This window comes from Trachinotus anak, unplaced genomic scaffold (assembly GCF_046630095.1).
Source record: "Trachinotus anak isolate AG129_WGS33_773 ecotype Australia unplaced genomic scaffold, CSIRO_AGI_Tana_v1 ptg000004l, whole genome shotgun sequence".
Lineage (NCBI taxonomy): Eukaryota > Metazoa > Chordata > Actinopteri > Carangiformes > Carangidae > Trachinotus > Trachinotus anak.
This window is the reverse complement of record NW_027273855.1, coordinates 11042465-11068818: the sequence shown is the minus strand read 5'-3', so window position 1 is coordinate 11068818 and position 26354 is coordinate 11042465. Positions and strand designations below refer to the sequence as shown.

The following is a 26354-nucleotide window of genomic DNA, read 5'->3' as shown; positions in this document are numbered from 1 at the left end:
CGCGTGTGCTGGGCATGAGGGGAAGAGGAGAGCAATCGGATGAAGGGAGAAGAAGGGAAAGGTTCACGTGGGAGGGGGGCCCTTCACATGTTCCTTTACAAATGCCCTGCTTGTACCTCACAAACTAAAGCCCCGCCATCTCGTTTCCTTCCCAACTTTTGTCTTCTCTGTCTCTTCTCTTTCTCTCCCTGCTGTCTCTCTCTCTAACCACAGGCCCGGTACAGTGTGGGTGAACGAACGGTTAGGCTACACACTGCCCCCCCTCCAGGCATCAATCCAGCTAGGAAAAGACTGCCCACTGCTGTGGTGAGATACAGTAGCCAAGCCCCCAGTTTCTTAAACCTCCTCTGCAGAGCCTCTGTTTGTTCTAGTTAATTGATTTGGAAAGGTGTACCTCTAGGTACTGACCTGGGCCCAGTGGTATTTTAGAGGCTCCAAACTGACTACAGTTGTAATGAAATTGCTTCTCATGGAGAGACATATTTACTCCCTGCAAGAACAGACATAAGCACACCATGTTTTACATGTGTGTGATCACATTCATTATTTTATATTCCACCTCGCAGAGCAAATATTGCATGTACTTGCAGTCAGAAACAGATACACTGACTGCAAATTGATTTCAGGAGTTTCTTAATTGCAGTAATGTATGTGTGAAAACATGCAAAGGTGCGAAATACGCCCTGTCGTTATAATCGGGTCATATTGCGTGGGAATCCAGAGAAACAAAAAATCTGAAAGCACCTTAGACATATTTAGAGCTAATTTTTGATTAATCAACTGTAAAACGCCCTAATCTTACAGAGAGGAAACACATAATGCCCAAATTATACCACAGAGATCTTTCTTCGGCAGCCTGTTATCAGAATAAAATGTTGCAATGTTGCTTTTGGTGAATTTCACATCTTTTGTTAAAACTACGTGGATGATATGGTGGATGGTGAGATATTGAGTGTGTTTTTGTGTTAATGTTTGTGCATGTATTATTAGTCCTTTAATTATTAATTAATTTAATTATTTCCTGTTTGAAAGTAAACACACCACAACCTGATTATCAGCATCCGATGTTCAACAATTAAAACACTTCCTTCCCACCTTCATAACTGTATGTCCTACACTGCATTTTAAGGTCCATGTCATGTTGGTTTATTAAGGACCCTCATAGCAACATACAGCCAAAACCTTTCGTGTTCCTCCCAACAAAGAACTCACCCGTGGAAATATATTTATGTGTATCGATGTGTGCTCGTAACGATTTATTTTAGTCGCTGCCAGAATAGTCAAACTTCAGCTTATTTTTTATTTTTCTCTCTTTGCTTTTTCATACTTTATTCTGTGCAGAGGCAAGAGAGCAGTAGATTGCAATAAGATAACCAATTATATGCTAGAGGAAACCAGACTTTTTTTTCCTGCTGCAGTTATCTGATGCTGCGGTGAGCAGAGGCAAAGGGCTGGGGTAATGTGACATTCACTCTGCCCTTTATCTTCTCTCATTGCTGTTCACCCCAGTCTGTTAAAAGTGTCTTGTACTCTGCATCCTCTCCTGCAGCCAGAGAAACCTCACTGACATAGACTCACATAGAGACATGCACATACTGTACGGACACACGTGCTGAACACAGATACACAAACGAGCAAATACACACACACACACACATTGTCACCCCAGACACTATGTGTCAGGTAGACTAGTGGGATAACTACTTTCCTCCAAGTAGCACCTATGTTGTTAAGAATAGCCCCACTGCACCTGCTGGGGCTAGCTCCTTATTGCACGTGAAGCTCCTGTGCTTAATGCTAAGAAGGTGTTTCCCAGCAATGGTTAGCAGGCAGGCCGTTGAAGGCCACCACGGCAGGATGAGGGGGGCCGTGTGGGTGGCAGTTTTGGCGCACTATATGGTGTTGTCCTCTTTTGCACACTGCTCTAGTTCCTGCACAAGCAGACCGATTATAGTGATGACATAGAAACTATATGTTGACTTACCTGTACCACTGCAGCCATGTTTCATCCAACAAGTTCAATAAGGCAGAGAAGCTTTTACATAAAGCTGCACTTAGATTTTATATAAAGGTAAACTGAACTGTCGAACTTAAACCTGCAGTAACAGATTTTTGGCTTGGACAGCAGAAACAAGCTGAAAACTCAACACTGTCACATTTTCAGAGGTTTTGCAAGCTTGTTAGCAAACAGTTGCCTATTTACTCCTATTCGAACAGATATCAGCAACAATAACATTCATTTGGCATCATGTTTCTGGCCACCTGATGAATGTTAAGTCTAAAATGTATTCTCCTTTTAGCTATGTTTTATGCCATACCAACTCCTGCACAGGAGTGAAAAAGATGTTGGGACAGAGTGAATAATTTGCCCCACTGAATCTTGCATACAATAGCATAGGTTTGGTTTTATCTTCAGTAGGGACATTTTTGTTAGATAGCCAAAATAATATGCGCATTTGTTCTGGATCTCTCTTTTCTCATTCATATGCACATATATGCATACATACGCACATAAAGAGCTTGACTGCAGAAAGTTTACTTGAATATGTGTTTGCTGAGCTTACCTGAAACTGAACTTGTATAATGATTTTTCTTTCATTTAAACAAATATAAACATTTTTTAATTAATAGAAATCTTGATGTAAGAGATAAAAAAATGTATAAAACCCTATAGGTAGTGAGCTACTTTGTTAGAACCAGCTATCTCTTGTGAGACATTTTAAATCAATTCATTTTGTTGATTTTGGAGCCACAGTGATGCTCAAACTGATCTTTAAATTCAATCAAAACAACTTATTTGTGTATTATTTTAATTCAGCTCCTGAACTTCTTTCACAAGGACACCTGAGCTCACCTGACAGCCTGCAGCTCACCTGTCTGTGTTGCTCAGGCTGCTACTGACATAATTTTCAGAATAAAATGATACCTGACATTAACAAACAAATCAATTGGATAAGCTGTGGCTTATTTCTCTTGATCCACTCATGGAAAGAAGGAGGGAGGCATTAAATAGTAAATATTTCTCCAACCAATTTCAAAGAAGATACATTTTTGGATTTATTTAAAGATTATTCTTTGTTCTCAGCTGAGCTCAGCTGTTACTTACATTTGAGTTCTTCTTTAAAAAGGACCTGAGGTCTTAATTTGCCTTGGGAGGTATTTTTTCACCTTACAAGTTAGGAAACACTTATCGACTGAAATTCTTACTGAAATACATACTTAACTGTTTCAGATTCACCAACGTTTATCACCAACTCCTCTACTGCCATTACTGGGTGCAGCTGGTCAGCAATGCATAATGCAGTTTATAGTTAAGGGATTGCCAGGCCATAGTCAAGTATCTCCCCATATCCAACTTTTTTTACACTTTATCATAATGACCAACTATTGGTTGTTTGATATTCTTTCATCTATTCAATTCAATTCAATTGTATGTGTATAGCACCAAATCATAATATACATTATCTCAAGGCACTTTACAGGGTAAGGCCGAGACCTTACTTTGCCACATTATCATTTGGTATGAAACAATCACAGGCTTGGCAGTTTGGAAAACATGAGTCAACTGTCTGCTGTTTACTGTGATTACTGTGTGTTTAAGTAGTAATTTTTTAGGCCATTTTTTGTTTCTGCCATTTGCAACCACAATATGAAGTTACTTATAATAAACTTCACACAGCATCTGGATTATTACATTTTGTTTGTGTTGGCTGCATTTGAAACTGAAATTTTCCCATTACAAAAAATTACTTTTTTTTTTAAACTTGATGATTGATTTTAAATTGATGAAATTTTAATGAGACTGGAAAATAAAAATAGAAAAACTAATTTTTAAAACATTCTTAAAGCTTTTGACCTGTGATTGCTGTTAAAACCTGTGACCTGTTGTGCGTCACCACATTTCTATCTCACGAGTTCACAGTGGAAGCAAAACCTTATTTAGCACCACCCCACCTGGCCTCTACAAACACACACACACACACACATACACACAGCCTGTCTCCTAAATCTCTCCTCCCATCTCTCACCACCTCTGCTGTTGACTGTTGGTTCTGTTTTGTGGTTGCTCCAGTGCAACAGAAAGTGGATGAATGAGAGCATCAGCCTGCCTTTTTTCATTTTTACACGTCACAAGGTATAGGTGGAGCCGGAAGCGGTTAGAACCTGTATTATGTCTTTTGTGAAATAGCTGCTTCTTTTTCTTTTTTTTTTTCAAGCTGTTGGTGATAGGAAGGGTGCTGTGTGTCTGTGTGTATTTCTATTGTTTCTCTGTGGAATGCTTCAGACCCAATCACAACAAACAGAGCTGATGCTCATTAGATTTGAGCTGATGGATCACACTGTCACTGACAATATAACAAAATATTTCTAACTAAATATTTCTTTAAAATCAGCAGCTGCAGAGGTAATGCAGATTGTCTGTTAACGCTTTTGGAACAGACCTTAGAGGAAACACAGAACTACACAGATTCATGTTTCCAATTCCTCTAACTAGAAAATACTTTCTAGGATGGCACGAGGCCAGCAAATTCCCGACAGAATTCCATAAAAATCCCGCTGAGAGATACAGGAAGCTGCCCTGTGTATCCTGTTGGTATCAGATCATCTATGAGGTCCGCTGACAGGAGCACAGTGTGTCCAAGTAAACATGGCCTTGGTTTTGCATATGAAAATGAACCATGCAGGCGATAAAGGTGAGGATACATAAGATACTGGTTGTTGGTGGATGTGACCCCAGTGCTGCTGCAACTAAATGTGCACATGTAGTGCGTTTGTGTGTGCGTTGTGTATGTAGTGTGTCTGTGTGTGTGTGTGTGTGTATGTGTGTGGGTGCGTGTGTGTGTGCAGGATCAAACTCTCACACCCAGGAAGAGGCCCTGTTTCCCTTATCTAACGACAACAGAGCATGTGTCGCCATGGCCACAGGCTGTGCTTTTTATGGGCTTTGTGTGTGTGTCTGTGTGTGCATGTTTGTGTATATGTGCGTGTGTGTGTGTGTGTGTTCATTGTTTGCCCATGTTCATTGTTTGCTTGGGGCGTGGTGCAACACCAGAATTGTTACTATAGTCTCTTCTCTAGCTCTTTCTCTCTCCTCCTCCCATGGAACTCTGGAAATCTATCTACTGTAGCTTTGCCTTTCTTTCTTTCTTTCTTTGCTCTCTGTCACTCTCTTTTGCCTCTCACCCTCTTTGTCTTCAGCTCTTCTGTCTGTCTGTCTGTCTGTCTGTCTGTCTGTCTGTCTGTCTGTCTGTCTGTCTGTCTGTCTCATCCTCTCATCTGGCTTTGAACCAGCAGTGACAAGTTCGGCAGCATCAAAATTCAGTGGCACATTGTCTCAGGTTCAGGTTTGTTAGGTCGCTCCTACAGCTTAATTGAACAGAAGACGAGGGAGAGAGAGAGAGATGTAAAGAGAGAAATAAAGAGAAGAGGGGGAAGATGAGGAAGAAGGGTGCTCAAACAGGCATACATATTGCATGAGTCCCCCCACCACCACCACCACCACTACCACCACACCCCTTTCTTCACAGAATGGCTGTGTACTGTTCTGGGCTTATTAATTCCGCTCGGTGAGAGAATTATTTTTAGAGACTTGGTGTACTGGCAAAGGCTTTTAAAGTCACAAGTATTAACACATTCTGCTTATAGATTCCCTTTTATACATTGAAAAGTTATAAAAGTTTGTTGTGGTTGTTCTTTAGTCTGATACTGTATGGTTTTTGGTTTGTTTTTTGTTTTTTTGTTAGACTTTTACAGATGTTGCAATGGTCTACTTGAATGGTGACTGAAATTGAAATTGTTCCCTTTTTAACTCTCAGCTACATCTTGTGATACCATGCACAATTCTACAGGTGCTCTAATATGATATATGACATGAAACTAATGGTGTGACAATGTAAACATATTACATAAAAGAATTGCCCTTTTCAGAGGGTGTATTAAATATCTCAGTCATTTAATAATATTAAAGTATTGGCTTTTAATAATTATAGTCAAGGTGGACTGTGCACTACTTTTTATACTGTTAGTCTAATCTATAACAGTGCATCATATTTTATAAGATGATCATATGTTTGCATGTAAAATCTGCAATAAAGAAGCTAGAAGAAAATGTGCCTGTTCTTAAAGTAAAAATAAACTTTCAATATACTTGGTTACTTTCCACCACTGGTAAATCCCCCAAGCCCCCCTGTAAATAAATTGATTAATTGATTACTTTCTGTTATTATACTAGCAGGCACATAAAAACAGTTAACCATCCACCGTATGAATCAGTGTCATTTCATTCGATCACGTCATCTCCGTTATTTCGTTTCCTGTATAATTGGTTTCTTTGCTTTCAAAAAGAAGTTTTTTTTTTTCATCATTACCGGATCATCTTTCTCTCAAATGACTGGACAGTTATGACATTACACAGGCAAACAAGCAGTTTATCTCCACCCCACCCCCTTCACAAACAGATGTTGCCTCGGAGGCTTTATGAGGAGCTTATATGAAGTGTCCATCAATCAAAAACAATCTTCAATGGAGTCTGTAATTTTGCCTCCAATCCCGCCATCAACCATCTCACCGGTACACTGCAAAGATGAAGAGATCCGAGCATTGTATTGCACCATTAGCACAGTGTAAATATTACATGTTTTCCCTGGATATGCTAGTTAGCATTACTTCCACCTTGTGGCTTCATTATTTTTGAAACGCTCAGCTTTGTCGATGATTGCAAGGCATGACCTAGTTCTGGGACTCAGTCTCTCTCTCTCTCTCTCTCTCTCTCTCTCTCTCTCTCTGTCTGTCGCTCTCTTTCGCTGTCTTTACTTTCTCACTTTTCTTCCTCACATACCTTCTCACTCGCTACATCTTTTTCATTCTTTCTCAACCTCATTTTCTTCTCATACTGAATTGGTCCACCTCCTTCTTTGTCATTTCTTCATTGTCCTTGTCTATTTACTACCTCAGCATCACCTTCATCCTTTTAGTTTCTCTTCTCTGCCTCTGTGTTACTCTCATCCTTCTTCTCTCATGGATGCATTCTTTATTTCTCAATTTGTCTGTCCCCCCCCCCCCGCTCTTTCACTCTACCCCAGCCTCCCCCCATACACACACACACCCTCTCTCTCTCTCTCTCCCCTATCCTCCTTTTCTATGTTTTTATTCCTCTCTCGCAGCACCATGTGTGTCACGGAGGGAAACATCGCGAGCAGTGGTCCCTGCTGAACAATTACCATGCAAAGCAATCCAAATAGAGATGTTTGCCGAAAACAACATGTGTGTAATTACTGCTTAATGAGGCCCTTGTCTCAGGCAGAATGCCCAATTAGACTGCCGATGAGAAAGCGATGCCAAGGCCCACTAAAGAAAGAGAGGGAAGAGGGAGAAAGATGGGTAGGGAGGGAGATAGAGAAGTAGAGGGAGGTTGTAACACGGAGAGAGGTGACGATGAGAACATGGGAAAGAGAGCAGAGGAGAGAGAAATAAGCAAGGTGGGGGTGAGGAAGAGTGAAAGAGAAGGAGAGATGGAGAGAGTGAGAGAGAAGAGTGAGAAAATGAAGAGAAAGGGAGCAAGAGAGAAAGAGAAGATGATTTCTGCAGTAAATGTGGAGTAATGGCAGAGCTGATAGCATTGAGCCGAGGATAAATTGGCATTTTAAGTGGGAGAGCGAGGCAGTGCAAAGGAGAGCTATCGAGAGAAGAGCAGGGGAAAACAGCTTTACGTTGCAATATATGGGCAGCCATGTTGAAGCACAAAATGGCTGACCTTTCTAGGCTGTCTTTGGCCTTTATGGTGAATATTATATTACAGATGTAATTGGTGAAAATGAGCCTTGTCTGACTTCATTTCTTCCTGCAGAGCTGAAAGAAACATAATAAGGCTTTGCACTCAAAGAATTCAGTATTCAAAATGAGCTCAGATCTGGCGGTGTGTTGTGGCTAAAAATGGCGTCATTCAGTGACTGTACTCTCTTTTCATCCGAGAGAATCTTATCCTAAAGAAGCTCTCACAATGGCTTTACGTCACCGGTGATATCAAAGTGGATTTCAATGGAATGAAATTGCTCAGTTAGGAGAGGACAAGAGGCTTTCATGTGAGGAGCAAAGAGTTTATTACAGATATGTCACCAAGGTCAACATCACTTTGGCCCTCTCTGTGAGCTACAGTCACTTCTCACTGTGGATTAGTCAGGTGATAGATGCCGCCAAGCTTCATTTAGCACATTAGTGTCTCTATCTCCAGTATATAGTGTTGAACAATTAGTCCGCGTTCAGTTTCACTTGAAATTAACATGTAGATTTTACCGCTAGTTCATGGCTTGGGCTTGGCTTCATCATGTGAGGTGTGAATGAGGCTTAAATGCAGTGGATATGCAGCACTTGTCTCAGTTTCGTGTTTGTGCATGAGGCTGAATGTAAATGTAATCATTAGAATAACCAAGTGAATCCTCACAAGGGCTTCCATGATATGCACCGTTAAGCAACCGTTGCCCCGAGGCAGGCGCTCATTCCCCCAGCCTTTCTCCTGCAATAATGTACAGTAATTTCTCTTTCTCACCACTCACATGCTCATTTAGCCACTTCGACTTTTTCCTGTCTACCAGTGTAGATATTAGATTTCACCCCCAGGAATCCTGCCCATTTCCGTCCATTAGTCTCCCTATTTGGGCATTGTTTAGAGCAGGTATATCTTATGATCCACTTTGTGTTCACTCACATCCAGCATGTGTTTATCTTTCAAGCCTTTGGTGGCTTTCTCCATAGGCACAAAGGAGATCACCCCAAATGAGACCCCCCACCCCCCACCCCCACCCCCCCACCTCCTCAACCATATCTTCACATCTGAGGAATTTGACATGGAATGCTGCTGTCTAGTTTGATCATGTTGTGCCTACTGTCTGTTCCTGAGTTTTCAGTGTAATGATATCACCATGAATGACCTCAGTCAACAAACAAAAAGGATTCTTTATTTGACACGAGCGTGTGTGTGTGTGTGTGTGTGTGTGTGTGTGTGTGTGTGTGGTCATGAGTGTTATTATCCAGTCCAGTCAAGGTTTGTTCCATTTGCTTCAAGTGTGGTATAACAAAGCCTGATGCCTTTGGAAGCCAAGGGCATTTCACAATACAGCTCCTCTTCACATTGTAGCAATTTCTCAGTCACCTTGACATTGCACAGGTTTAGTTACTGAGCTGTTAGTGGGCCAATATCTCATTTTCTCTGGAGCTACAGTAGAAACAGAGTCTATGTTGTTTTTTTTTCATTTGTAGTCCACTCAGAGCTGATCTCAGTGGGGAGTTCCTCAGGGATTTAGCTTCCCAACACACTAGACATCAGAGCTAGCATGTTGCATGTAGCACTCAACTGGTGACCTGGAGTTGTTTCCAGCACACAGGGGGGTTAAGGGTCATTTGTTGTACATGAATCCTAACCCCATGTCAAACAGTGTTTTGGCACCTGCAGCAAGTGATCTTTCAGTGCCTGATCAGCTCGGTCCTGAAGACAGAGCACACCCTCACTGCGTGGCACACATAGGCAGACACGCACTGCAGCCACAACTTCAAAGACAGGCACACACAGCCTTTACTACTGTACTCACTCGCAGATTCATTCACACGCATTCTCTCTCTCTCTCTCTCTCTCTCTCACACACACACACACAGAGCAGAGCCCACAGGGAAAAGCCCATCTCTCGTCACTTTGCTCATGTAGCCTAATTACCAGCGCGCTGACGAACAGTAATTACCCACGCTGCCATGCCACCACGAGGTTTAACCAAAGTGACAAAGTCATTAGTCTCACACTTCAGGCCACCCGTAAAGAGCTTTTCCTCTTCGCACCTCCTCCCCAGCACCCAATTTTTTAAAAACCTTGTTTTGCATAAAATATTTATTTCTCCTTTCTGTTTCTGTCCACAGTTTGATGGTGACAACATGTACATGAATGACAATAACCAAGAGTTTCGGTCGCCAAACCAGGTAAGGCAGCGTACATCTTCTCCTGAACTCCACAGACTTACAGTATATAAATAAATGTTTGAGTTAACTGTTTTTAGCATCAGCATTTCAAGTGTGAACATTTAGCTGCATTAGTTTACAGAAGCAAACATTATGGTAAGTGTTTGAAAATTGCTGGCAAAGGTAAACATTAACTGAAGCTGGTGTTGGTTGTAAATGGAGACAGTACCAGTTAAATCTGCCAAAGGGCCAGATGTGACAGTCACGGTAGTGTGTGGTCGTGTCATTATTAACTCTTGTAGGTATGAAATGTCAGATTACATCACATTCATACTGGCCTCTGTTGTGAACTCAAATAAGTGTAAATATGAAAATTTAGTTTGCTTCTACTAACTAAATGGTAACAACATTAGCATTTGGAATCAATGTTTCTGCCACAGTAGTGCTGGTGCATGTGAACTGGACTGGGTCTTTGACATGTGCGATTAGCCACTATATGATTATTTGAATTGTAACATGTTTAAAGACCATCCATTGTGTGTTATGTTGTCTTTCCCTACAGTAGTAAATATGCAAGGAGATACAGAAAGAATTATCCATTAAATACCGAATAATAGAGTGGAAGTATACGGCAGGCTAATCTCTCAATTCATCGTACTTTTAAACTGTAAAACTCATCTAATAATCACCACAATGGCTCAGTAAGTGCTCTGCAACTCTAAGAAAAAAAAAATCACATAATTGAAAACATGCTTTCACTACCTGATCCATCATGGTTGCCCAGGTTCCACCACTCAGGCTACTGAGGCTGTTTTTGTTACTGTCTAGCCCTACATGGGTTAGACATGTAGGATTGACGGAAAAAGATTTTTAGCCACGCTAGCAGCATGGCTCTAGGGATGGCAATGTTGTCCTGTCAGTCTGTGTTTGGGTCAGTTTGTCTGTCAGTCCACCACTTTAGTTGAGACTGAAATATCTCAGCAGCTGGATGGATTGCTTTGACATTGACGTTCAAGGTTCCCAGAGGATGAAGCCTACAGACTTTAGTAATCCCCTGACTTTAGCTGAAGCACCAGCAACAAACTGACGTATTGGCACCGCCATCAGGTCAAAAACTTTATTGACCCTTCACTTTGTTTTAAAATTTTGCCATGCTAACATGTCAGAAGGTGAACATACATGCTTGACATCAGCAGGTTAACATGCTGACCTTTGCATTTAGCTGAAAGCACAGAGCCACTAACATGGCTGTGGACTCTGAGTCTTGTGTTTTCAATGAATCACTGTCACAAATCCACAGATTAAGTCAGTATGTTAGAATCAGTTTTAAACAGCTGTCTTTTGCCACATAGCATCTAATCCAGTTTTACAACCCACCATGATGGAGCTTGTATGGCCAGATAAATTTACAGAAGTTTAACCAGGTGTCTGAAATGTTCGTGAAAATGGGCAGTTCATCAGATTCTTGGATCTCTGGAACTTTATATAAAGAAAAACTTTGGAAAATAACATGGCTATTGGAGCAAAATGGAGTCTTTTGAGAGACTGCATTGCTCTCAAAAATCTTTATAACAGCAATCAGCTGATTTCAAAATCATTAGATCAAACCCTGATCACAGCATCACTCTAAATAAAAAGCATGCATGTATATGAGCTTCTCCCACTAAGTAGGAAAACACATTTAATTCCTCATAAGCCAAAGTATCCCTTTAACCCCCATAATAAAGTGCCGTTTGATAGAAGATTTTTATCCAAAGCACATTAATGTAACGTATATCTTCAACATCAGAGGGATTAAACCATCCACCCTGACAGTGTTAGTGCCATGTGAACCCACTGAGCTAGACAGGTCGCTATCAGCTACACTAGTGGCAACATTTCACAGTTCCAGACTCATTGAAGTACTGGTCTCAGACTGAGCACCGTGCAGTCCAACTCACAGTCAGTGAGTTAGACAGGCCGATGCTGAGTGCTCCCAGCTGGTACATGGGAACACATGGCTGGACATATGGCAGAATTTGGAGCTCCAGGATTTGTCGATCCTGCAGCAAGGTCTTCATGTTCTGACAAAACACGACGAGGTGGAGGCTCCTCATCAATTAGTGCCTCACCAAATACTGTCAGAGAGTCACAGGACAAGGCCAGAGGGCTGAGGACACACACACACACACACACACACACACACACACACACACACACACACACATTCACATAAAAACACACACTCAAACACATATGCTGTAATAGAAAGTGGCATGTTTTCTGACACAAAGTTATTCATAAGCTATAAGCACATGTATGGGTCGACATCCTCAGTTTCAGTTTGACTATGCATAAACACCCAGCAAATATGTTCATACAAACACCAGTCTTAACATTAAAGGGTCATGTCATCCACATTGCGAAGAAACACTTTGGTTTAGAAACTGTTTTCTACATACTCTGGATAATCTACAGACCTTACAACTGTTTTTACTGGAGCTACCTTCTACCAAGGAGGGGTTTTTTTTGTAATTTGTGTAAACTGACCCTTTAAAATTAATTTAATTATATTAACCCCAAAACCATGTCCTAATTTTCAAACCACCCATTGAAGGAGTGAAGAGCAGCCAAAATGCCCTCACTTTCCAAAAATGTGCTTACTCTTAGGGTGTAAAACTTAAATTGGCCTTTGCAAAGATTAATGAACAAAAACATATGTGCATATAAATACACACACATGCACACATACATACTCTCATAAACCCGAACAAACACACACTGTCATCCTATAGCCAAAAGGTTTTCTTTCCTTTGATGTTGGGATAGAGTGACTATAACGAGGGGTCGAGTGGGAGCTTTAGCAGCTTATTATAGCACATATCACAGACTATGGGGTCCATTATTGTTAGCCACATATCCTGGTCTGCCCTAATTATGTCACTTTGCATGCATACATGGGTGTGGGCTAATTGGGATAAATGTGCAGCCTTGTAGTTTCTCTGCTGCAGCGGTCATGTGTCAATCATCAACACCCACTCCAGGTTTGCAGTGTTGTGTCAACAAATAGCGTCTTAGTGGATAAGGCAATTTGGGCTTTTCAAACACGTCAGTTGCAGTTGATGCTCTGTCAGTGCCGTCAAATAGCAGCTTAGACGCCAGTTGTGAAGAGAACACAGAGTTCACTGTTTGGCCCCTGATCCCTTAATGCAGCAGATTTAATTTGAAATTTGAAAGAAGGAGGATGTGCGCTTTCATTCTTAAGATGTAGGTTGCATAAAGTGTTGAGCACAAGATTCAGTCTTGTAACTGTTGCTGTTGCTTGTAACTGCTGAAGCAATTAGTTGATTGATCAGTTGATTAAAGTAAAATTAATCAGTGACTATTTTGATAACAGTCCGTTTTTCAAGCAAAAACACCATCTATTCTCAAGCTCCAGCTTCAGCAATGTCTCAGAGTTTACGCTTGTCTCTGTTTTACTCCATTGTAAATGAATATCTTTGGGTTTTGGGCTGTTGGTCGAACAAAACAAGCAATAAAAAAATGCAACAATGGGCTCTGGGGACATTTGACAGCCATTTTTCACTATAATCTGATGTTTTACAGATTGAATCACTTGTAAAAAATAATCCACAGATTGATTTAATATTGAAAATAATCATTAGTTGCAGTTGCAATGGTTAGCATCTTGATATTTTGCTACAACTTTTTTTTAAGTTTGACAACATAAATGAATTTGCAATGATGAATCTGCTGCAGGGTGTGTAGAGGTTAACCTGTAAATACCCTCAAATCCACCACATCCAAGAAAAGTCTGCATTTTCTCTATGTATTATACAAAATTCATAACTCTGAGTGCTTGTGGTGCATGTGAGTCAATAATTTCTTAATTGGCATTTAATTGTATGCATTAGCTGTGCCGTGGTTTGTTACGTATGGCTTGCTTTTGACGTTACAGTGAATCAGATAAATTAGCGGTTCAAATATGGAATCATTTTCTGCATCAATTTGAGATGGTGATTACTGTCTCATGAATATGCTGAATACATGCTCCAATACATATATATGTAATTTTTGAAATGTGTTCCTCATTTTTATCTCAGCTGCGTTTGTAAAACAACATGCTAAGATGCAAGGCAATAATATTTTTACTATTTCTCGCCTGTTTATCTTGCAGATATTTATTATTTGGTTCTAACGGAAAATGCTCAAAGGAGAAAAACAGAAAGAAGGAGCCTTGATGCAAGTTTTAACACTGTGTTAATATGCCCACCCAAGCCTTTACATGATGTGTGCCTGTTAAAAAGGTGCATGCAGCCAGAACAGAGACTCCTTTGTTTGCATGTCTGGGGTCTTCCACAGCGTATGCACTGAGGTAGCAGTTTGACACTGCCAGGAGATTGCATTACACATAACATCTCTGAGCTTTTAAAATGAGAAAACCACTAATCAGAAACAGCTTTAAAGGAGGCCGTTTACTGTATGCTTGGACACAATCTGTCCATTCAAACAAGATGTTTTCAAGGCTTTGAATACTGTATGGTTTCTGTACAAGATATGCACATATGGAACTCCCAGACGTTCTGATGATATTGATGTTTTCCATTTGGTTCATCTGTTGAGGTTTCAGCTTATATGCACAAGCGTGGGTGGGTTATTTTGTTGATCAGCTTTGTTTATATCTGCCCACACACAAAGATGCTGAGCAGATACTTTGTCAAATTAAAGATTATTAAACATCTCAATTATCCTGATTGACTTAAAATGTTTTTTGGACCCCTGAAACGCTGCCCACATCTCAGACTTTTTCAGCAGTTCGAATACATGCAGGTCTGGTGTTGTGCTCAGTGACTGCTGATTGCCCAGATGCAAAAACATCCGAGTCAATCAGAGTGGATTTAAGAATAGAGACATAATTTTTCTGTGTTGTCGTAATGCGATTTACTGAACAACTCTTAATAACTCTACCAAAAATGTAAAAAAGAAATTGCTCCAGAAACAGTTACTGCAGCGTCTGTGTTGACTGAAACAGACGTAGATGGGATGGACATGTCAGTCACTACTGAGGTTTAAATAAACCCTCCTACCAAACGGAAAACTGCTCACTTGAACATAGCTTTAGACTGAATAATACAGTGAAAATGGCAGTTGAGTCTAATTATCAGGCTATCAGTCACATGCGTGCCAAATAATGCTGACTGCGGTAAATATTTTTTTTACAGCGCTGCTATAGCTGCCTGAGAATGATCACAGCCAAACCAAATGGCTGCCTCCAACCACGCCCACGCAAATTCTAATTTTGTATAATGGCCAATGAGTGTTCTTCATTTGGATTCATATCAGGCCTGAACTGTTTGTGAAGACTTGTTCCTCCATGTATATTTTGGCTTGCTTCTCCTCGCCCTATAATCAGTCTATGTGGATGCATGACCATGTGTGTACGTGTGTATACGATAGATTAAAGAAAATTAGAGACAAAAATGGGAAGATTTAGAGTAATAGCTGGTTAGAGATGGAGTTTCAAAGAGAAAACGAGCCAGTGGCAGGAAGAGGGAGAGTCATTTTGCATCTCTTCCTCTCTCTCGTGTGTTGTACTTGTTGCATTGTGTTCCTGTGCAGAAGGGGAAGCACAAGGGCCACTGGTCTTCGAAGAAGCAACGAGTTTCAGCCTGTTTGTGCCTCTGTGTTTTCTGCTTCCAGATGTCTTGCTGAGCTGTGTGTCTCTATCGATTTGACCGGCTGCAAGAGAACAGTGGCTGATGGTTGAGATTAGAATAGAAACCTCACTTGTTGGATACAGACTCTCTCTTCTCTCCCTCTTCTCTCTCTCTCTCTGTCCGTCTCTCTCTCTCTCTCTCTCTCTCTCTCTCTTTATTTTTCCATTTTTCTGTCCCTGTGTCTTTCAGTCTGCAGTTCTGACTGTTTATTTTTGTGTATGTCTTAACTCTGACACTCTCTCATTCTCTGTCTCCCTTCTTCTGTCTCTGTTATTTCACCCACGTTAGTCAAACCAGTTTCTTTCTCCTGAAAATGTACAGCTCTCATAGGAGTCAGCCAAACTTCTCACACACAGACTCGTACATCCACTCTCACTCTCATTTCATGTCATGTCATTTCAAAAAGACATCGCCTAAGTATATACAGAAATACAAAAAGTGATGATGCACAGTGCATCAATGAAATAACCACAATGAGCGACTAATTTGTGAGTGGGTTATTTACACCTTTTGTATTAGTTCATTTTTATTCTAGTACAGTCAAGTCTGACCCACTGCACTGCCTACATATTGCCACAGCCACAGTCACATTTAGATCATTGCTGATCAATGAAAGTAACATCTGCAACTGAAGTACCTAAGACAGAGAGTATGGGGAGTGGTTGAAGTGGGCATTTTTCTTCATTGTGATTAAAGAGACGTATAAAAGGAATTTAACTAACAAAGGAATTCTTTCTGGATAATTTTAGCTCAAACACAAGTATACATAAGTATGCTAGTAAGTTAACATCTTCCCAGAACAACTTAAAGGAACGGTGTAACATTTTGGGAAATGCACTTATTCATTTCTTGCCTAGAGTCAGATGAGAAGATTGACACCACTGTAATATCTATATGGTAAATACAAAGCTAAAGCCAAGAGAGGATTAGTTAAGCAACAGCTAAACTATAACTATAACTACAAAAATTAAGTTGATCTAACGGGAATCTTTTCAAATTACAGTGATTTAATGATAGAAGGTGAGTAAATTTTGAAGTGTATTTATTGCAAATTATATGTAGATAAAGAAGGAAATATTTGAAGGATTGATATTTGGGGTTATTTACATTCTTGCCAAGAGTTAGATGAGAAGATTGACACCACTCTTATATATGTGTGTTTAAATATGAAGCCGGAGCCAGGAGATGATTAGCATAGCTTAGCATACAGAATGGAAGCAGCTAGCCTGGCACTGCTTACCAAAAACTCAAAAGCTCATAAATCAACACATACATTGATTGTTCAGGCTAAGATGAAGCTGCTGGTAAAGAAAATAAATTGCTGACATGATGATGTTTTGTCAACCAATCATAAATAGAAATCCAGATGTTGTTTGGCTGGTATAACCAGCCACCTCCTTCTCTCTCTCTCTCTCTCTCTCTCTCTCTCTCTCTCTCTCTCTCTCTCTCTGTCTCTGAGTCAGAGACACCTCAGTACACCCTGGCACTGCACACCCGACGTGGGCGATGCTGATGTGAAAAGGCACCGTTACTTAATAGTGACTCACAGCGTACCATCATACCCCCACCACCACAACTGCAACACTCTCCTCACTTCATAACACTTCCCCTCCCCACCAAACCCCACCCCCCATGCTTCAGTGAATGTGCTTCTCTTTCTTGCCTCTATCCTTGCATCCGTATCCTGCAAGAAAAGTTAGAGGGACATTTGAGACAATGGATGTAAAAATGAAAATTGAGGGTCTGAAAACGCCAACACACATCTCGCTCCCTCTTTGAGGCTGTACAGAGCCGTTGGCAAGGTCGCGAGAACGAAGTAGAGATACATATTGTACGGCATGTATTTAAATTTCAAGAGGGCGTACTGTTTCAGTAGCGTGAATTCAGGCTGGAAACAGTTTTTCTAGCCCTAAACCAGCACAGGAGCGTCAATATTTGAAAACAATGCTGGAGGAACATCAGAGGAACATCAGCTCAACATCCACACCCATGCTAGGAGGGATTGTAAGTTACAGTTGTAACCAGGGATCGGTAGTTCTTTATGTAGGTCAGTCCATGTCAGCCAATAAGTCCAATTACCATCAACCTCTGAAATAGAATAAGCTGTGACCTCTGCTCTGCTTTTATGGCACTGAAATGGATGGAAATCCTTACTCTGCTGCAGAGTAAGGATTTAATGAAAATAGAAAAAAAAAGATTTATTAGGAATAGAGAAATATTGGTTAGTCAAGATAAACAGCAGGATGAAAAAATATTAGAGGGAAGTATTCAAAGACAGGGATCTATGTTGAGAAGTCAATGTTTTCCTTGTTCGAAGATGAACAGATTCATCTTTCTGTTGATATCTGCAGCTTTTAAGAACATCAAACGGCCCACTGTCCCTCTCTTTTTGGCATACTCCCTTGGTCCCTCCTCAAATACATACCCTGCAGAAAAACAGCACTCCCCCAAAAAAAGAGAAAAAAAAAAAACTTATCGGCAGTGAGAGTGCACTCAATGATTCATACACTCTTTTAAGAGAACTTGAAACCTTAGCTCTATTTCGGTCCCAGCTTCTCTCTGTATATGCTGCACGACAGAGCAGAGGGATTTAGTGAGACTAAGTAGTTTGATATTTCTATTGGTTTTTCACATGTATTTTCACTCCCCCTTTCCCTCTCTCCAAGTGATCTTTCTCATCATATGGAGACCAAGGTCATGGCTGATTGAAATATAATAGAAGTGTAGACATCTGGCCTAATACTGTGGGAAGTTAAATCTATTTTAATGGCCCCTGCCGCAGTGGATTCTCTCTGATGCACTCTTGCGCTTCACTGACAGTAAATCACAATGTTCTCTTATTACCCTGACTGGAATGAGGGCATAGAGAAAGAACAATGAGGGATCCACATCATTTGTTTTCACCCCTCCCTTGCTTTTTCCTCTCCTCTCTGCTCCTCCTCTCCTCCCCTCACCACTCCGTTTGCAACTCATAAAGCAAGGGGCTTAAAGAGAGTGACATCATGAAAATAAAAATAAAGGGGATTATGGGCAAGCTATTGTGCCATATGTGATTACTGGGGCTTCCATGTTCCCTTAGGGGGGATGAGTGACTACGAGACAACATATTTTATTTATTTATACGATTCTCCCTAATGAATAAGAATAGGAAATGTGGCTGAGACCACAGTATTGCACCCCTTGTCAAAAAAAAAACAACAAAAAAACACAGCCTTTGGCCGAAGCATTAAAGAATTTTCTATTTCTCTCTGGGTGCAAAGATCACAGATATTTTTTCACCCTTCATCTTTGATCTATAACTGTGATGTTTTTCCTTTTTTTTTTAAATTGAATTGACACAAATGTTTGGCACATGGCTCTTTTTCCACACCTTTTCAAAATACCTCCTTTGCAGCAGTGTTTTCAGAGTTCAGGTGCAATCCACCATGGGTCCACCCACATCTGCAATGGAGAGTCAGGTTCTTTTTTACCCACCTAAATGAGATCCATTTTGATGTGACATTTGAGAGAATTACCAGTGCATGGGGGAGCAGGGAAGAGGTTAGCTCACTCCTTCGCTATTGGCTGAAGCTCACCACAGCCCACCTGTCCTTTAGTGACGGACGCTAGCTATGACCCTGAGCTACTATCAGAAACCCCACCACCCACCCCCCAAACCTTGCGCACTTCACTTATCCTAGTTCTGTCTTGCTGTCAGTCAGCCCGGTGGGCCTGCTTTTCCATTCTCCTTCTATTGTACTACACTATCTGCTTCTCTTGATACATCACCCAAATGGAGTTCCTTGTCGTTTCAAAGCCAGGTCAGATAGCCTTTGTGGACCCTGTAGACCATCGCTGTAATGGTCACTTGTGCAGCACACATCAGCAACGTTCAACACCCGCTGGTGATGAGTTTGATTTCTGCCCTTTCTCTGCTCTGCAAGGTTGATCTGTGAAGGTGAATTTTGAAATTCCCCATAAGATGTTTTAAAGATTTACTGTTGCCATCCGTCTCTCTGGAATACACAGAGTGGACGCGAAGACCTTTATGTATGCATGGCCAGCTGTTGTTTGTCTCCAAAACCATGCTGCTCTGTCATTTTTTTCACAAAGTAGCATATGGCTGGATGACTTTTCATAGGACACTGTACACTCATTCAAAGTTATGTGGTTTTATGACGCAAAAGAGTTTTTTGTTTTTTTTTCTGAGTAGTTATTTTAAAACCGTATCAGTGTTCTGCATTACCAGAAACACTTTGAGTGTGTCAGTCATTGAAGCTGTAATAACAAAGTGCATCAAAGACAGCTCTTGTCTTTGGACAATTTGCCCCTCATCAGCCATGACAGGCTCTCTGGTGTAGTGTGCAACATTTTCATTCTCCTCCCTTTGACGAACACATCATTGTTCCCAGATGAGCTGTCTTCCTCTAAACACCTCATAGGCCACCAATGACTCCATCACCAAGCTAATGCCTTCATCTCATCTTCTCATTCATTTGTGTCAAGAAAATTTTAAGCGGAGCTGATTCATTTGTTCCCATTTAAAATCACTTAATTACTTAAGATAACTTGACACAGTGGAGACTCTTAACGTACAAGCTCATGGTGAAGTTTTAGTAGTTTGCTTTGCCTGGCTGACAATTGCTAAAGAAAGAACTCCAGTCATTTATGAACTTAACATCTGACAATGTAAACGTGTATGTGCTGTGTCCACACACTAGGAAAGAGTAAACACGCAAGCAAGAGGACTAGACAATACAATACCTAAACAATACATTTGCATCAGCAAGGTGAGAAGTTAAATCAATGGAGGTCAAAAAAGGCAAATTCTCTGCTGTAGGTGCTTTTAAAAGTAAACTGTTGTGTGCTCTACAATAAATTAACAGGCTAAGTTCAAGTAAAACAAAACTAAGAATCTTACAAAGCATTGGTACCAACTTTGCATTGTTGACAGTTTCTGAAAAGTACTAAAAACACAATGCAGGTAGCCCTGAAAATTCACGATGATTCAATCAACTGGAATCTTAATGATAAGGGTTATTTTTGTGCGTGTCCATTTTGTTGTCAAATGTCATGAATTCAAATGTTTTCCTTAGTGGATGACTGTTGATCTTCACCTACATAGCTCATTCTCTGTTACCTGCTACATGCAGCTTATTACCTTCCTATGCAGCAACTGTATGACAGCATGAACATTTGTGTTCACTGAGCCTATAACACCTGAATATAAGTGCAATGAGAATAATTTTTATCATACATTCAAATCAAATAGAGAATATTCTTAAAATGATCCTTAAATCTTAAATGTAGTACATCAGACATCAAAAACACTTTGCCAGACTGGATCTTCCATAGATAAAAACCTCAACACTGTTCCCATGGGGTGAATCATCTCCCTCTTCTTTTCAAAGAAGCAGGGGCTGCTTTGTGTATGATGATAGGCAATATGCCTTGGAGCAACATCTCACATCTATAAACTATGTTAAAGATTGTGAGCAATATGGGGTTTTGATGTGGAATCACAACTGATGTACAAACGAAGGTTGGTCCCAGTGTGTTTAGGTTAGAGAAAGAAAATAAGTAAAGAATTGATATGTAGATAGAAGGTCCAAAGCATTGTCCTTGTCCAGGAAAATGACAGATTTGCTGAAATTTCACCTCTGGAATAGGGGGGGTGAAGGTTATAGCAAGAGAAGGCTGAATCAACATTTGGCATTTCTTTCTGACCCCGCTCTCTTTTATCCACTCTCCTCCATGTCTGTAAAAGACAGGATATTTATGAATTATTTATCTATGTTTGAAAATATTAAACTTGTGATGTCCTTGTCCTGTGTCTTATCTCCAAGGGCATCATAAGAGGCTTTAAAAAAAAAAAAAGATTCACAAAAACGATGGCACAGCGGTAAAATAGCCTCTGACAGCATTTAAATCTTGGCACTACGTATGACACCAGTTATGTTTCATCTCTGGGAGAGGAGGTGTCCAAAATGCATCATGTGTCCTACTGTATCATTGGCTCAATGCTAATTTGTTTACGTCCTACAGAAACCTTCATTGAGGCTGCAGAGATGTATCAATGTATCAGTGCATCAACAGCATCTAACACATGGCTGAGCTGGAGATTTTTTTCTTGTGGTCTTGTGTAAACACTGCACATGAACATTTTAAGTCTAAAATGTGAACCAGGGTCAGATGAATGCTTAATTGGTGAAGTAAATTTTACATCTGCTCCTCATATCCATTTTTTTCCTTTTTTGACCCAGTGTGTTTAATTACTCATTCCTGTCAAGCAAGTCTCTCCTTTGTTTCCATTTCCTCCTCATTTTCTTTACTGTGATCAAAAAGATTTGTACCATAAAGCAGAGCTTAGGTATATTTATCCTGTCTTGTGACTCTTTATAGCCAAGCAGTGCCTATCCTGTACATGTGCATGTCTGTGAGCTGTGAGCAGTTCAACCACAGTGTGATGTACCTTCTCAAAATGTTGAGAACATGAAAACACATGAAAAACAATACCGTTAGTTGTTTGAGAAAATGTTTAAAATCAGCCTCTTGTCAGTGTTTCCGTGACAAAGACCGATTGTGGTGATGTGAAGAACAACGCTGGTTTCTTCTAACTGTGACCACAGACAGACCCCGTCTCTTTCCAGTTACCTGCCTCAGCTGCACGTATGAATACTTAGAAAGAAGACATACTGTACTTCATATAGCTAGGGATAGATGCACAAACCAGCAAGATCTTTGCTTATTTTTATTAAATTAAATCTGCAGCATATGCTTGTTAACAACATATGACAACAATAATGAATGTTAGACAACAAAGAACCAAACATTTGCAAAACCTTTACCATGGGAAAAAGAACTGTCAGTGATAATATTTCTCAGCAAGCACCAAGCGAAGAGAGTGAGTGTTATGGGAAAAGAAAATAGCACATCACACCCTGATAGTAAACATACTCCCTTTTATTATTATTATTTTTTCCCTAATGATAGTGCACATTATGAGACTTTTATCCTATCTTCAAGCACCAGTTCTGCTTGTGGGGACATTGTAGCTGTTCCTCGACGTTTCTTGCCATTTGTTTGCTAAAAGTATTTGTTTGCAAGATGAATTGCTACACTGGCAGGCGAGATGACAGCCTACACGAAGATGATATTGAATTGATTTCTGAAATGTTGCAGAACGGACTAGTTGATGTGTACCACGAGACATGAATAATAAAAATTCTATTAAAACGCTCTTGAATGGCTGACACTGGAATATTATTTGTGATGATTAATTTTCTTCAGTCATTATAAAGGGGAGTTGGCATCAGATTGCCTCTGACAAAATTGCTTTTCATTCCCTGGTGAATACCCTCAGTATGCTTTTTGAGAGCACAAAACCATATTTCTCAGTATAATATTATGTCAAGATAGTCGCTAGAAAAGACAACCGCAGGCTCTGCCTATGTATCACCTTATTAGTGCCATCAAATGTGTTGTCTTACCCAGTGGTAGTCATCTGAACACACTGGATACATTTCATAGGGTGGAATGTGAGGTTTGTTCAGTCCAGTTTTACTATTTTGTAAAAATATGATTGGCGTTACAGTAATGAGATAATAAAATAGACTGTCAGTGGTGTTTTCCATGTAATGAATTTGATTAACTGTATTTTATAGGTGTGCAAGCTGACAGTTTGTTGCTTTAAAGCTGTCAAGACTTCTGAGGCAAATTATTCTCTACAGCAGCTGTTGTTGTCTAACTCTAATTAATTTGCTGTGTATGAATGAATTCTTTACACTTTTTTTTTTTAAGCACAGCAATTTACATTTCTAATTATTTTTATTTTCAGCAAAACAGCCTGAATTGACTGCTGCAGTTCACTATCTGCTGCAAACACAAATGTGAACCAAAAATAAAAAATAAAAAAAATAGAAAATAAAAAATAAAAACATCAACAGGTGCATTTAAAAGTCAGTTATGAAGTGTTTGAATTACTCAGGAACATCCTTTGTTAGCCATTTCTCTCCTTGATTGTTACTGAAGTCAGTTTGCCATGAAAATCTTGTACGGCAGTATGGTTTCCTGATGGACAAGTTCTTCAAAGATATTCAAGTGCCTTCTATTTTATTTATGCAGTAAATAAATATGGCACTATTTTTACTTTTATGTTGCCACGTTGTACTCATGTGCTTCCTCCCACGTTCCAAAAACATGCAAATTACTCTTGCTGGGTTATAGACTCTAAACTGACCGTACTAATGAATACAACAGTCGGTCTATCTTTGACTTGTCCTGGTGTTTTTCTTTGTAAATGTACATTAAAAATAAATGATCCTGAAAGTCCAAACCTGTAAATGAAGCAACAATGAGTAAATGAGTAAAGGGTGCAGTTTCCCTAAATCACCCTGTTCTAAAAAATGATCTCTTATTTTCTCTGCCTTTCCAGAGCTACTCCAGTCAGGGTAGAGGAAACAGCGGTGGTGGCGGGGGAGGAGGGGATGAAGACTACGAGATTCCTCCCATCACACCACCAAACCACGCTGACCCATCTCTGCTGCACCTCATGGAGCACGAGTCCGGTTACCCCTTCCACTCCCTGCCTCACAACGGCCTGCTCAACACCTACTCCTACCCTGAGCTGCCCGCCCTCATGATGTCCAACATGCTTGGTCAGGACACCCACCTCCTCTCAGGGCCTATGCACTCAGTGAGTACACCTGCCCCTATTTTTCTGTGGCCCTTTGTGATTGTGCAAGTCAAACACTGTGGCAGGCGATTAGTCTTCAAGTCAGCGCAGGGAGCATCTTCTCTGAAGGTTTAGATTTGTCATGGAAATCTCAGGCTTTCCCAAATGTTTCCAAAAATGATTAATCACATGGATCAGCATTAGAGCTATAAACTGAAAAAACACCAATGAAAAGATGAAATGACTGGTTCTGTCTGCTACTCTCAATATTCTCAGATCATTTTCTCATAATGGCAAAGTGTTCCTCTATTACAGAGATAATTAGCCCAGCGAGAGGTCAAGGAGGCTGAGACGGTGAGGTCTAAGCAAGGCCAGAGTCTATACATGCAACGTTTATAAATACAGAGAGCTGGTGTCTCCTTAACACCCAGACCTTTGCAGCAGAGCTCTTTTAATATCTATTGAGCTACACAACTCAAAGATTTCATTGCTTCAAAGTGAGCAGAGACAGAGAGCAAGAAACTTAGTGCTGTACATATTCATACATTATGATCGGCAAAGAAAAAAAGGAACAGGGGAGGGATGGAGGGTCGGGGGAAGGTTTTGAATCGAAAATCTTGACTGTAAGGGGGGATATCCCTTGTCAGCTACTTTTTCTTTTCAGAGGGATTCTTAGGACCCCCACTCCCCCCTCCAGTAAAGGGACTTTTTCTTGTGTTAAACATGCTTCAGATTGAACATGTAAACACCCCTGGCGAACGCATTCAGATGCTTTAATCATAGGATCGAACCAGATGAATTATAGATGGGCTGTGTGGTGAATTATTCAACGTTATATACTTTCATCTGACATAAATATTACTTTTTTCTCTCTGCCCTCCATCATGAATATTTATGCTTTAATGTGAGCATCCGTGGCGTTTATCCTCCGTTAATCAGGTCTTATGTGATTTTCAGAATCAAACTGCATAAGTTGCAGGCTCCGTTTTTTTCCGTGGGTGGTAGCTAAGGCCTCCATTAAAGCTAGTCTTCAGGATTAGGTCACAATCCACTGGCTACTCTGCTGAATTTGCTCGGTGCAGGAGAAAGATGCTGTTGACTGGAACTTTCACAGTCAATCTGCATTCTATGGCTGGTTTGACAAAACCTGTATAATCATCTGGATAAGCTAATTTTAGTAGATAAAATATAAAATGTGTCTCGCTCTGGATACATGTATGCAGTATGCAGTATTTATGTACATGTTTAAATACACATTTATGTGATGTCCATACAGGAGTATATGTAACAAAGCAGCCCTATTTGGCCAATAACATTTTAGAAGGAAACAGAGAAGGAGTGCCTGCTTCTTAAACAGCTTTTGTTTCACCTTTGCAATTATTTATTTTCAAATACCCCTTCAGGGTAATGTTCCATTTTCTTATTTCACACCCCCTTTTCTCATAAATGAGCCGTCATTGCAATAAATCACTGTAAAAACAGAGACTTGCACACACTGTGAAAGGTCCAGAGATTTATGTAACACATTCATGTTTCCCACTTCCACATTTTAGTACTACTCTAGCAGAGCCTGGCTAATAATAGCCACTATTAATATTTCTTGTTGCCTAGCAACCCTAGCAAGTAATAGCTTACTCTGGAAAAATAGATGACCGATAAGGAAGAAGGAGGGGTGGGTGGGTGTAGTTGGAGTGGGGGGATTCAATTCATTTATTATCTCCTGGGACAAGAGGAGCTTATTTCTGAGGCTGAGGAATAGGAAAGTAGGCTGTATATTGAGAAATATTTTAAAGCAATTGAAGATGACGTTATTTTCATTTTGGTTCCATTAAGGATGTTTCATTTGATGTTTCCCCAACAAAGTCAATTAACCTTAATTTCATACTGATAAAGGTATAATAAGGAGGATTGAATTTATGTCTGCTGAATTCTTAAAGAATAGTAAGGGTGGGTAAAGGCTTTCAGAGTAACTGTGGTTGGAAATGAAGAGACAAGCCTTAACCTTTGTTGTGTTGTATTGACAAAAGCCTTACAGTAAACCCACAGAATTGAAGGAGATAGCT

At 40.2% G+C, this 26354-nt stretch overlaps 1 protein-coding gene across 2 annotated transcripts in view; it reads left to right on the top strand.

Annotated features, from left to right (window-relative positions):
- LOC139620385 (TOX high mobility group box family member 2-like) overlaps window positions 1-26354 on the top strand; it is a 77593-nt gene that overhangs the window by 28982 nt on the left and 22257 nt on the right. Inside the window, exons 2-4 of one of the 2 annotated variants that reach the window (XM_071475839.1) lie at window positions 214-306; window positions 9904-9963; window positions 24052-24312. In XM_071475839.1, coding sequence (XP_071331940.1) covers window positions 214-306; window positions 9904-9963; window positions 24052-24312 — 414 coding nt within the window. The remainder of the gene's footprint in view (window positions 1-213; window positions 307-9903; window positions 9964-24051; window positions 24313-26354) is intronic. The other variant, XM_071475840.1, reaches the window with a different exon arrangement.